Source organism: Triturus cristatus, chromosome 10 (genome assembly GCF_964204655.1).
Source record: "Triturus cristatus chromosome 10, aTriCri1.1, whole genome shotgun sequence".
Taxonomy (NCBI): domain Eukaryota; kingdom Metazoa; phylum Chordata; class Amphibia; order Caudata; family Salamandridae; genus Triturus; species Triturus cristatus.
The window spans coordinates 413,147,653-413,161,543 of NC_140593.1; the positions used below are offsets into that span (position 1 = coordinate 413,147,653).

Below are 13,891 nucleotides of genomic sequence, written 5' to 3' on the forward strand. Positions count from 1 at the left end.
ATTTGCGACCCATTGGGAATGGCCAGCACTCACAGAGATGGTGGCCTGCTGGGGCCAGCAGACCACCATGTCTGTGACTGTTTTTTCAATAAGACACTAAGTTGTATAGACTACAAGCAGCCAACAAACATGGCAATCAGCCTGTTGTTCCATTCGCTCCCAACTAGCTTGTAATGGCAGGATTCACATTTTGACTAGTGTATAAATCTGTTGACCAGCATTCTTTTCAACTAGAAATGAAGGATAGGTCTGCCTATCAATTGGTATGTTTGTGTATTCACATGTTGTTAATTTTGTATCCATTTTTGTGGTTATGTATGTTTTATATATGTCTTGAACCGGTATTCTTTCATGTACGACATGTTTGAAATGTCCATGACTTTTCAAAGAAGCAAAGTAAAAATTGAAGGTGAATTAAATCACTAAGACCACTAAATCCAATACGGTGGTCCTGTTTTTGTAGTTTTCAAATGAATTGTAGCAGCCATACATTGTCTAGTTTCTGTTATATATCATTGAAGTCTAGTGTGGGTGCTTTAAATGGGCCCAACCCCTCCTTGTTCATAACCTCATGCTTTTTCAATAAAGCATTTTTTTTTTATTGTAGCCCATTTTCCTTAAAATACAAGCATTTGCAATGCAATAGGTCTTGCATTCACGTGAGTTTGAGCTATTGGCATTGTAAATGACAATGCCTTTGATTTATGTTTTTGGTTTTAAAACATAAATCAAAGGCATTGTCATTTACAATACTAATAGCTTAAACTCTCACAAATGCGAGACCTATTTCATTGCAATAAAGGGCCTTCTTGGCCGCTTCTTAGATTGTAAATATTAGAGGAAGAGACCAGCCTGCGACGTCTTCAAAGTAGTGATAAATAGTGCAGTGAAGAAGATTGGTAGTGTTGTAAATTACAAAGACACAAAGTTTGAAGTGAGAGTTACATATGATCCGATCTATAAACACCAACAAAGCGCTCCAACACCTTTTGCTCTGTGAGTACACTGTTGTGGCTCGGTAGGAAGAGCGGGAAGCGGGGGGGGCTATTTCCTGCCGTTTCAGTGATTTGAGTATGCAGTGTGACATTGCGTAATGTCATTGCTATCTTTAGCCTAATAAAAAACACTCCAGCTCTAGTAGGGCCCTGGCTTCAACTCCTGCTACAGGGCGGGCTGTGCTTTATGGCAGGCATGGAGGGAGGGCGGAATTGGTATTGGTGGTATTGGTGTTATTGGTTGTAGTGTCGGTATTGGTAGTGGGTTATTGGTGGTGGTGGTGGTATTGTTATTGGTACTGGTGGTGATGTTATTGGTGCTATTGGTGATGGTGGTATTGGTGGTGCTGGTATTGGTGGTGCTGGTGGTATTGGTGGTGGCATTGGTGGTGGTGGCGGTGATATTGGTGGTGGAATTGGTAGTGTTATTGGTGGTGGTGGTGTTATTGGTGGTGATGGTGATATTGGTGGTGGTATTGGTGCTGGTGGTGGTATTGGTGCTGGTGGTGGTATTGGTGGTATTTGTAATATTGGTGGTGGTGGTAGTGGTGGTGGTAGTGGTATTAGTGGTGGTAGTGGTATTGGTGGTGTTGTGGGTGGTATTGGTGCCTGTGGTGGTATTGGTGGTGGTGATATTGATGGTGGTGGTATTTGTATTCATATTGGTGGTATTGGTGGCATCGGTATTTGTGGGGGTGGTGGTATTGGTGGTGGTGTTATTAGTGGTGGTGGTATTGGTGGTATTGGTAGTCGTGGTAGTATTGGTGGTGGTATTGGTGGTGGTTGTATTGGTGGTGCTAGTATTGGTGATATTGGTGGTGGTGGTATTGGTGGTTGTGGTTTTGGTGGTGGTATTAGTGGTGGTGGAGGTGGTGGTATTGGTGGTGGTGGTATTGGTGGTGGTGGTATTGGTGGTGGTGGTGGTATTGGTGGTGGTGGTATTGGTGGTAGTGGTATTGATGGTGTTGTGGGTGGTATTGGTGCCTGTGGTGGGATTGGTGGTGGTGGTATTGGTGGTATTGGTGGTGGTGGTGTTGGTGGTGGTATTGGTATTGGTGGTATTCGTGGTGGTGGTGGTGGTGGTGTTGGTGGTGGTGGTATTGATGGTGGTATTAGTGGTGGTGGTATTGGTGGTATTGGTGGTTGTGGTATTTGTGGTGGTATTGGTGGTGGAGGTGGTGGTATTGGTGGTGTGGTGGTGGTATTGGTGGGGGTATTGGTAGTGGTATGTGGTGGTGGTGGTATTCGTGGTGGTGGTGGTATTGGTGGTGGTGGTATTTGTGGTGGTGGTGGTATTGGTTGTGGTGGTGGTGGTATTGGTAGTGGTGGTATTGGTGGTATTTGTGGTGGTATTGGTGGTGTTAGTGGTGGTGTTGGTGGTGGTATTCATATTGGTGGTATTGGTATTTGTGGGGGTGGTGTTATTAGTGGTGCTGGTATTGGTAGTCGTGGTAGTATTGCTGGTGGTAGTATTGGTGGTATTGGTGGTGGTGGTATTGGTGGTTGTGGTATTGGTGGTGGTATTAGTGGTGGTGGAGGTGGTGGTATTGGTGGTGGTGGTATTGGTGGTGGTATTGGTGCTGGTGGTGGTTTTGGTGGTGGTATTGGTGGTGGTATTGGTGGTGGTGGTATTGATGGTGTTGTGGGTGGTATTGGTGCCTGTGGTGGGATTGGTGGTGGTGGTATTGGTGGTGGTATTGGTGGTGGTGGTGTTGGTGGTGGTATTGGTATTGGTGGTATTCGTGGTGGTATTGGTGTTGGTGGTGGTATTGGTATTGGTGGTGATATTGGTGGTGGTATTGGTATTTGTGGTGGTGGTGGTATTGGTATTTGTGGTGGTGGTGGTATTGGTGGTGGTATTTGTGGTATTGGTGGTGGTATTGGTTGTGGTGGTGGTATTGGTGGTGGTGGTATTGGTGGTTGTGGTATTTGTGGTGGTATTGGTGGTGGAGGTGGTGGTATTAGTGGTGGTATTGGTGGTGGTATTGGTGGGGGTATTGGTAGTGGTATTGGTGGTGGTGGTATTCGTGGTGGTGGTGGTGGTATTGGTGGTGGTGGTATTTGTGGTGGTGGTGGTATTGGTTGTGGTGTTGGTGGTATTGGTGGCGATGGTATTGGTGGTGGTGATGGTATTGGTCGTGGTGGTGGTATTGGTGATGGTGGTGGTATTGGTGGAGGTGATATTAGTGGTGGTGGTATTGATGGTGGTGGTATTGGTATTTATGGTGGTATTGGTGGTATTGGTGGTGGTGGTATTAGTGGATGTGGTGGTATTGGTGGTCTTGGCATTGGTGGTGGTGGCATTGGTGGTCGTGGTATTGGTCGTGGTATTGGTGGTGGTATTGGTGGTGTTGGTATTGGTGCTGGTGGTATTGGTGGTGGTGTTGGTATTGGCGGTATTGGTGGTGGTAGTGGTGTTGGTATTGGTGGTGGTGGAGGTGGTGGTGGTGGTGGTGGTGTTAATAAAACAGGCTTTTGAAAACAATCCATCAGGTGGTTTTAGTACAGATGACTGTAATACAGATGTGCTGTTGTCAGCTTCAGCCCATTAACAATTGGATTATGTGCTCCCTGGAATTCACATGACTTAATTTGCTAATCATTTCTTAATCCATTTTACTTGCGGTGGGGGGGAAGGGGTTTGAAACAGACACGAGATAATGCCAGGTTAAAGTGATTGAAAGCGGGTGCCGTGTTACATTGCGGCTGTGCTGCTAAACAGGTCCCGTGTAACTACTGAAGTAAAAGAGTCAGTCACCATGGGAGGGTACAAATGAAGACAAGGCCGTACTAAGGAGGTACTAACAAGCATATTAACGAATCCGAAGGCAGCATTTACGAAAGACAATGACACAAGACAATGAAAAATATGGGAGGAGAGTGGGCGCTGCTTCTATCCCATACTCTACTACAGCAGTCTTGCAGTGCGAGAAGCACATGCGTGCTGCCGCTAGGCTCGACCTAAAAAAGGGATGCATTTAAAAAAGAAAAATGAAACGTTTGTGTTTACGTTTTTTAAGAGTAGGCAGAGGGCCATGAGACCCCTGCCTGCTCTTAAGAAATATTTTCACATCCATTCACAAAGGAGACCCCTTCCCGTTTGCGAGTGGCTTACCACCTACTTGAAGTCGCAAAACAGTGGTACATACCATTCTGACTCGCTATTAGGAAGGGACGCCCTTGGCACGCCCCTTCCTAATAACGACTCGCAAACACTATTTTGTGAGTCACCGACTCACAAAATAGTGTTTGTACATACCAATCCCCTTTTTTGCGGTCGCAAACAGGCCAATTTCCTGTTTGTACCTGCAAAAACGGTCGTACATCTGGCCCCAAATGTTCAGACTTCTATGTTTTGAGAGATTGTGGTCAATGAACCAGCTAAATTTTTAAGATGTCCACAAAAGCTCAAGCTTCTTAATGTCATTCGGCATCTGTGTGCTCTATGGTTTTATAGCACCCTTAGGAGGCAGATGGTAATGTCTTTTGACGTATCACAGCACATTCCTTATCTTTTCTTGCTCCTTCTTGGGACCCTCATTGTCATTCTTATTCCAAATTTCCCTTGCTTTTTGGCCATCACAAGCGTATAACCTATCTTCATGGGCACCTGATACATTCTGTGTTGCTCACTTCCCAGTGTCTTGTCTGTGCTAGTATCCATTGTGTGTTCTCCATCTTTGTACACCTTCCTCTCATGCCTTATGTTTACCAACCCTTCTCTGCCTCTTAGTAGTCTAAATACTTTTCCAATTTGTACCACCAGACATTTTGAGACTGTAAGTCATAACAAATAAAATAGCTCTCTGTATCTCCTAGAAAAGGTGAAACGTGACAGGAAATATAAATCTGAATCAAAATATAAGAAAAAAGCTCAAGCTTTGTCTGTAATCTGTATGCACGACACTAGTTGGTCTGTACACTGATAAGCCAATATACTTAAGCCGATATTCGTAAAGAATTACCATCAAATGCAAACGTATTTCTTGCAACTAGTTTATAATATAAAACTGCAGAATCTATAGTAGCGTTAGAAAAGGTCCATTAGTAAAAGACAAATTTCTTAGCATGTCTCATTTTCAAATGGTGACTCTAAACTATTTTCAGGATATTCACAGCCCATGCAGGAGTTAAAAAAAGAGTACAATATAGTCTCTATTCATACATAAATGAAGGCATCAAATTTTGTTTCTATGCTTGTAAGTGATCCGTTACATAGTGGACAATCTACGCATTTCAGTATATAGTCTTCCATTTTGGCAGTTTTTAGTTTTAAGCTGATCACCGCTGATACAACTTTTCGAATCCCTACCTTTTTTCCTGTGGATGACATTATTTTAATTTTATAATCAGTTAAAGATTATCAAAAATTGGCTTTTGGGTCTTCTCCCATAACTAGCTGAATGTGTGACAGTATTTCATTCCATAATCCGTTAACTACCGAGCATGTCATAAGTAGATATCTAAGCGCGCCTCAGTCATTGTAGCTTTTCCAACATCTCTACTTTGAAATCAGTTTTAATCTATGCATTAATATAGCGCACCTGTAATGACCTGGAACAATTGGTTGTTGCATAAAATGGATGCTTCATATTGATATTTACCATTAGTTATGGCAATAATTATTTGAATTCACACATTCACTAGAATTGGCATCTCTCACTTTGTTTCCCAGTCAGTCCTATATTCCTTAAATTGTGCCCATTCTCCTTTGGGACATTATCTTATACATCAGAAATGTAGCTAGACCACCTTTTCCTCCCGAGGTTATTGTAGTCAACCTATTGCTCATTCTTCCTGATCAGATCTATATGTCGATGAAAAGATTCCAAAGAACTCTTTAGAGTTAAGTAGTTCCAATCTCAGATTCAGAGAGATTATATTCTTTTTCAAGACTCCTAAAGATATGTTACCTAATCGTACAACTCGAATCAATTCTAAAAATGCATTTTTCCACCCACATGCTCCAGGGTCTTTAATGGTGACCATTTGCTCCTCTTCATTTAATAGTCCCTCAGACGACCATATAAGTAACCCGTGACCTTTCCCTGTGATAGATTGTCAATGGAGAACTAACCAAACTAAAAGAGGGATAAATAGACAGCACTATATCCTACCAGTAACACCATGGCCAAATGATTGAACATCGCTCTTTCTGAAACATCCTTTTTAAGGATCTCATCTGGAGATATAGGTCTTTAAGTACCATGTTTCAGATAGTGGCATAAATCATACGGTCACATTAACACAGGCTTGTCAAGATACCCTTTCTTGAGACTCAACTGGCTCAATTCTCTATCATTTATTTATCTATTTCAGCATCTCCCTTAGTATGATTCCCAAATTGCCATTTCTCACTCCCCTGTTAAATCCGTGCTCCTAACATAACAAAACGTATGTATTTGTTCAGCACATATCCACCTCATGAGTTATGTTGGTGCTAAATAACAGATGTTTATTGCTCCGCAATGACCTCAGAAAGCTAAAAGGCTGCGTACAAAAGCCAGCATTCAAACTCATAACCATGCGGTCAAACACAGATGTTTGAAACGGGGCATCAGTTCACTGGATCATTAGAGCCAGTTGTTTCTCCCAGTCGCACACAAGACCAGCCCACCAGGGCCATAATGGTCCACTTAGGCTTTAAAAAGAGTGGTTAGGCCATGGGTACTCGCAAGCATTTCCCCAGGGGCCAAAAAGATAGGTCTGTGGTGTGACCGAGGGACACATTGATTCCAGCAGGGTGACAGTCGGGGAAGGTGGGGATGGGGAAGCAGCAGAAGTGAAGTATGTACATCTAGTGGCTGAATTGCACAAAAAGGAAACCAAAAAACTGCGATCAATGCTAGTTTCCCCACATGATCAAATTGTGTGATCCTAGGCAATTGTTTTACTTCACTTCCCCCTCCTTTTTCTTCATTATCACATATAACACAACCTTGAAATACATGGCTTCGATGTGTTCTGTACAATCCCTTTTCCTGTGTTTGTTTTAATAAACCATAATGCTGTTCATGTATAGTAGCAACTCATGCCACCCAAAAGTTGGACAGAACTACTGACTTACCTCCTAATCAGGGTAACTGTCATAATGCGATTGTGCGGCTGCGGAGTAGTTTGCATAGTTATAGATTTGCAGCATATGCCACATAAATCACCATCTGCTGCATAATCTGCAGATTTTTACAAACAATTGGTTTCAGGCTCAAACGGGTCAAACGTTTGCTGCACAGTGGAAGGCCTTTTTCAAAAGTTGACTGGTCGCCTTTCTGTTGTTTATTTCTGGTGCAGTATTTATTACTGGTACTAAAGAGGTGCAACCAATGCCCAAACATTGTTAACAATTGGAAAAATAACTAAATAATAACTTAATGTTATCACAAAATGTGCCACATTGTGTCGCATAATTTGCCTTTTCATGCCGCATAATTTAGTTAACTCTGCCACATAATTTGGCCCTCCCCAGCCACACTGCTCTTAGTTCACTATTGGCATTGTTGTCAGGGTGGGGGGAAGCATGAACGCTTCTAAGTTTGAAAAGTATCACTTCTAAAAAAACATTAGGCAAACTGCAGGTGGCAGTTCTGCAGGTCTCTCAATATTGTCAGTGCCAATGAGAGCTAAGGTGATAACGTCATTCTCATCATAGTCACGAGTTGTTTCTGTCGTTAAAATGCAACATAGGATGACACCGAATGAAGATTCAAGGACATTTGGCGTGTAGATGTGGTTCACTTAGCAGCAGTTCTAAAGCACGTAGTTTGTTCATGAAGCTGATACTTAGTTATGGTTATGATCATATTTTGACCCTTATTGCCAGGTCAACAATTTTGATGAACTCTACGTAAGGGACTGATTTAGAGTTTGACGGAAGGGTCACTCCATCACAAACCTGACGGATATCCCACCCACCTTTCCACAAGTGCAAGACATCCTATGGCAATTATAATGAAGCAGACGGGATATCTGCCATGTTTGTGATAGAGTAACCCGTCCGCCAAACTCTAAACCATGCCCTAAGCTCTTGGAAATATGAAAGTTGCACTCACATCACAATCTGCTTATTTCAGGGGATTCACTGTTCCAGTCTATTTTGCAAGATATTGTACATTTCCATGGCTTGCCATCTTGTCCATCTGCAGTTAGTTGGTCAATGACTACTTTTGTAAACACCAAAACTCTAGTTGCACATGCAACTAAAATTGCATTGGTTGAATGCAGAGGGAAACAGATCACAACAGAGACCAGGCTTCCCAGGGGCGTTGATTACCATCCATGACAGTGTATCAATGCCTTTACTTACTTATTTAGCAGGTGACAGAACCCCTATAGTCTAGCACTGTGCTGCTACACCTAACTCCAAAATGTCAGGTGCACTGCAGTTGGCAGGCCTGTGACATATCATCTGCATTATGTTTTACAGTTATACTAAAATAAGCTTATATTTAAAGCGTCCAGCCACGCCGAGCGGATTACTGCGCGACTTGCACATATCTTTTAGCAGCATTTTATCTCTTTGTAAATGGATATTCAAAAAAAGGGTGCACACGCTATTTACACAAATGCTGTATCCGTGTCTCTACCCCTCAATGGATTCTGATCGAGGTAGAGAGTGGATTTGCGGCAGTGTGAGCCTGTGGCATATCTCTGTGCTTTGGATTTGCACAAGTGAAAATATGGTTTGCACTTGTCTAAATAAGTTCCAGTTGGATGGTAACATGTCTTCCAATTTGTAGAAGGAGTGGTAAATCCTCCATCAAAGGTGAGCTTTCCAACAGCGAATTTACCACTTCCTCCACAAATCGGAGGCATTTACATCAACACACAATTGTAAATCAATACCTAATGCTTGTCCTAGGCTCAAAACGTGTAATAAGTTAAATAATTATTTAAGAAATCATGTAATCAAACATTTTTATGACTCGGTTTTATGACAGTGACTGGATGGGTCAATTTCCTTGCGCCAAGTGGGTAAGATGGTTGCTCTTAATTCCAGATATCCAGCACTCTTAAGTGTTACAAGGCCCCCTTCACTGTAAAGCTTGTTTTTCTGCTCTTGCAGCCTGTACTGCCCAGCATCAAGCACAAGGAATCGCCTTACACACAGAGCCAGGAGGGATGAATGAATTTGAGACCTGCAGACTGTGAATGAGTTGGCAGAAGAATTGTTTAGTCTTACATGTTTAGTAAAGTACAACATATTGTGACATTATTTAGACTTTCAGGGAGGGGACCCCTGCCCTAGAGTTAATAAAAAACGAGTGAAGGGGTTGGCATTAATCACAGATTCTTTGATGCTGATGCTGATGTTAATGACCACGATGATGGTGACGGGTGGTAATATTTAGACCCGGTTCTTGCATTAGTTTATCCAGTGTGTGCCCCTGTGGCCTGGGGGGGCTGTGGTGGAGGTAATGGGCACCTCTCCTGGCCTCCGTTAGCCTATTTCCACATGTGGAAATGTTAAAATATACACTGGTGCAAGTTAAACCGGGAGTCCAGCTCCCTTGGATGCCTTATGGGTAATTTCTCTTGATAGCTCTTGACAGCCAAGCCCGGCACTGCACTTAGCTGAACATTTATCAAAGACACCATAATTGTTGCAGAAACAAAACAGAGCAATAAAGCTTTGATTGAAACTCGAATTTGGGTTTTCCTTTGTTTACAATCCTTATTATACTTTTCCTGAAGTTTATACATGTTACTATCCGGCATCCGAAGCTTTGTAATTATGCTGTCTAATGATTGGCTGCTGTTGAGCGGGCTCACAAAAGCTTTGGGAATTTCTTGTGTTATCCCCCTGTGCCCTAATGGGGTTTCAACTAACAACGAACTCCTTGTAAAATAGCGTGTTCTTTTATTAATGCTCGATTGCTCAAGGCTTCTGTGTGGTTCTGTTTATTGCAGCTTGTCGTCAAAGTACACATGAACGACAGCAGCACCAAAACCCTGATGGTCGATGAGCGGCAAACAGTGCGCGACATCTTGGATAATCTTTTCGAAAAGACGCACTGCGACTGCACCGTGGAATGGTGCTTGTATGAGGTGTATGCAGACCTGCAAGTTGGTAAGTGGCGTGTAAAGGACTGCCCTGCAAAGGCAATTGGTTCACCAGTACTGATTACACAGTTCACACTTGAAAATGTTACTGTGGAATAGCGAATGCTAGGGCCCACCAGGTAGACCTATGGAGGCCAATTCACAAAGGTCTGAAAAATAAAGTCCATTATGCAATACGTATACTTTTTTTTATGTATATATTGGGACAGGAAAGTCCTCTTCATGCTACGAAACACGTAACCCTGCTCTGAGTGCCCAACAGTACTGTTGTCTGGATCCCTAAAGCTGTTTATTTTGTCTGAGGCGAACACGGATCATGAGTGTGCCCCATGAAATAGGCCTGTATCACGGATTGCAGTCTTGTTGGACCGGGAGGGGCGCACAAAGCACTACCCTCATGGTAGTGGAAAGCTATGCCTTCACAAGGAGTTAAGCAACATGAGTGCGGTGGTGGCAGCTCATGTTGCTTAACTGTGTGGTGGTCAGTAGTGGTCAACATGACCTTTTTAGCCTGTATTACTGGGTTGAGGACTTCAGGCTTACTCACCTTACATATTCCGCTGCTGTGTGCTTAACTCATTCTTTGTCTACACCTTGTAGATATGGAGTGCTGCATAGTGCAGTAGTAGTGACTCTGTTAGTTGTATGTGTGCCTGGGAAGGGTAAAGTGCAAGGATGGAGCCGTACTATGCAGTACATGTGTGGTTAGTACATGTATTGGATGTATGTATGCCTAAGAGGAATATATTACATGAGAGATGTAGTGCTGTGCAGTGCATGTGCAGAGACAGCATGTGCTGATTGTATGTGTGCTTGCATGAAATATAATACATGAAAGGTGAAGATTTGTGCAGCGAGCATATAGTGAGTATGTGTGCTGGCAGTGCACGTGTTTTGAAATAACACATCCTGGTTATATATAGAAAAGCTTCAATGTTGCACAGTGTGCACAGACTGAGTTACTGTACTGAAGGCATGTGTACATGTGAGGGTACAGTGCATAGAGGTGTTAATGCTGAACAGAAAGTGTGCTATGAATGCACACTGAGTGGGTGTGCTTATATTGTTACAATTTATGGAGGACGCTGGGTTCCATTTTGGGAAGCTCAGGCCTGCCTTGTAAAGACGTAAGGACGAGAGGAATCCCCCCAGATAGATTTGTGTATTGCTTCATTCCCGACCGGAGCTCCAACAAGGGTGTTGGGTGGGGGCACACTGGGGGGAAGAGACTCCCTTTACATTTCAAAGACTACTCTTTGATTCAGTGATAGACCACAAGGTAGGGGCCTAGACACATCTCAGGAAGAGAGATGGGGCTGATAAGGAAATCGTAAAGGGTATGGCTGGAAGCCTGGTATTAACCTTTTTGATGTAGATATCAATGTGGCTGAAATCCAGGTGTGAACTCTGAGTAAAGGGAAGATGTTTGAGGTTGTTATCTAAGAGGTGCAGGAGGATGGGGGAAAGGGAAGAACTTTGGTAGGAGAAAGGGAGGATAGTCAGGATGGTGAGGTTGAAGGCGGGAGAGAGGATGAAGAGTAAGAGATGGGGAAGGGTAGGGTTAAACAAATTTCATATTCCACAGTTCTAACAGAGTGGGTAGTCCTGCAGTGTAAAGGTAACTGGTTCAGGTATAGTTTAAGCAGATTTTGAAATGAGAGGAAGGGTTGTTCAGTTCAAATCATTAGTTATACTCTGATCATCAGTTTTCATCTATTCAACATTTCTAATAAATAGTGGGCCCACTGAACAGCTGGCGCACCCGTATTACTTTTTCACACACTGCTACAGCTCCATTTAGTGTTCTGAGGAAATTTGTAAAGAGGTCCTCTTTTATATACCCTTACCTTGAAATGATGGCAAAACAGAAATATAAAATAACTTTACAATTTAAACATTCTCGCAACCATAGACAGATGCTGCTCTGAAAGCTGTTTTTTACAATATTTTTTTAAGTTTCCAATATACCATGTTGAAGGATCATTGCCGTCCATATGTAGGTGCATGACAAGATACAATCATCACAGATATAAACAGTGCCAGAAATATCCTGAAGTTGTGCAGAAGTCTCAATGAGTGAAACCTACAGTCGAGAAGCAATTACTGTATCTTGAGTGTATAAGAGAAAGTCATGAGAGCCCACCATAAAAAGAAAAAAAGCAAGAAATTAAAAAAGCATCAACAAACTTGCAGTGAAGCATCCACGAACCACATTTAACATTGTATTACTAAAGCCTGGTGGAGCATCGGGCCCCCGCAAGCCACATAGCCGGTTGTGAATGGGTGAAGTCAGCCTAGTCCCTCACCCGAGTCCCCTGATATGGTATATATAAGACTCTCGATTATCAGATACATCCCCTTCTGTGAGAGCATTCATCCTTTAAAGGGCAGTCCTGCAGGATTGCCTCCCAGGGCTGCATATATTCAGGACTTCTCTGCTCCCGTTGTGCTTCTATTTTGCACTCAGCCCATCCGAGTAATTCCCGCCTCCATCGCTTAAGGGCCAGTCCAGTTGGAGACTTCTATAACAAAGAGATTTGACGACGAGCCAGTATGAGGTCTAAATCTGTGAATCTGATGGTGATCGCATTAGCTTTAAGTCTTGGAAATTTATGGTGATCGCATTAGCTTTAAGTCTTGGAAACTGACCTAGCAGAACATCGCGAGTCTTAAGAATATTCCTACATGTGGAATCATCATAAACATTCAGCAGCGCATCCCAATAGTTCTCAAGCACCGGAAAATCCCACACCATATAGCTAAAAGCAGAATCTTAATAGCTGATACAAAATAAATAGATAATGCACACTGTACGGTAACTTTTTGGTTATGACTAGAGCTCCCAATGTCTAACTTTAATAGCAAAGCACATGATTAGAGATGGAAATTATGTTGCTTCTATCCGTACACCACCCCTAAATAATTAAGGAGGGTTGATGGTCAGAAAAGGGAGATTCCAGAAATTAAAAGCTCTATCAAGACCATTAAGTAAACCTGCATAAGAAGGCTTTTCCAGTTCTCAGTATTTGTAGATTTATTCAAATCACAGTATCACTACAGAAGGCAAAAGGAATTAGAGTTGAAGGAATTAGCATATAACTAAAATCAAAATAATGTAAAATGCCATGTGACTTTAAGAAATTAGTCTTACACTGCACAGATGGTAAATAATCAAATTAATAGTAAATAGGTCTAGTTACAGAACAGATCGGTGCATTCAGTCCTCTCTAAGCAACAAGCTGAAGGAGTCTAACAGGAAAGTGTAAGAAGATTGGTCTTTCCTAAGTAGCACACCTTTTATAATGTTCTGGACAAAGAAAACACACAAATTCATAGCATTATTTTATGTAAATAGGCAGCATTAAAAGGTTACTTGCACAGCACCAATCACACTATTAATTATGAAACAACACATACTTCCACATTATTTTTATTGGTGTTTAAATAATCAGTTTGTTGCACAGAAGATATACATTTTATGAATGCAAAAACACAAGAAAACAAAGAAATTCTTCCGCACATTCATAGACACATGTTTAACGCTGCTTAGCCTTGCAGTTTTGCAACATAAGTGTATTCCTTCCTGCGGAACATGGAGATAAGTTACATTTGCACTCAAGGACAGAGACCATGGTTGCAGCTGAATTTCATTCCTTTTATGAAATCAAATAAAAACACATGGACATAACGCTCACAAACCAAATCTACATTAGGCACCATTTCTCAATTAAATGTTTTACTGCTACACATCCATTTCTTTCTTTATTTGATTATAATGATGAGACAAGAGAGAACTAAGCTAAAATGTGATTATATCCACAGCAGCTGTTTAGAGC

General features: G+C 42.2%; 1 protein-coding gene across 1 annotated transcript in view; it reads left to right on the top strand.

Moving 5' to 3' along the window:
• APBB1IP (amyloid beta precursor protein binding family B member 1 interacting protein) overlaps positions 1–13,891 on the top strand; it is a 788,839-nt gene that overhangs the window by 443,238 nt on the left and 331,710 nt on the right. Inside the window, exon 7 of the mRNA XM_085631699.1 lies at positions 9,903–10,062. Within this exon, the coding sequence (XP_085487825.1) occupies positions 9,903–10,062 (160 nt within the window). The remainder of the gene's footprint in view (positions 1–9,902; positions 10,063–13,891) is intronic.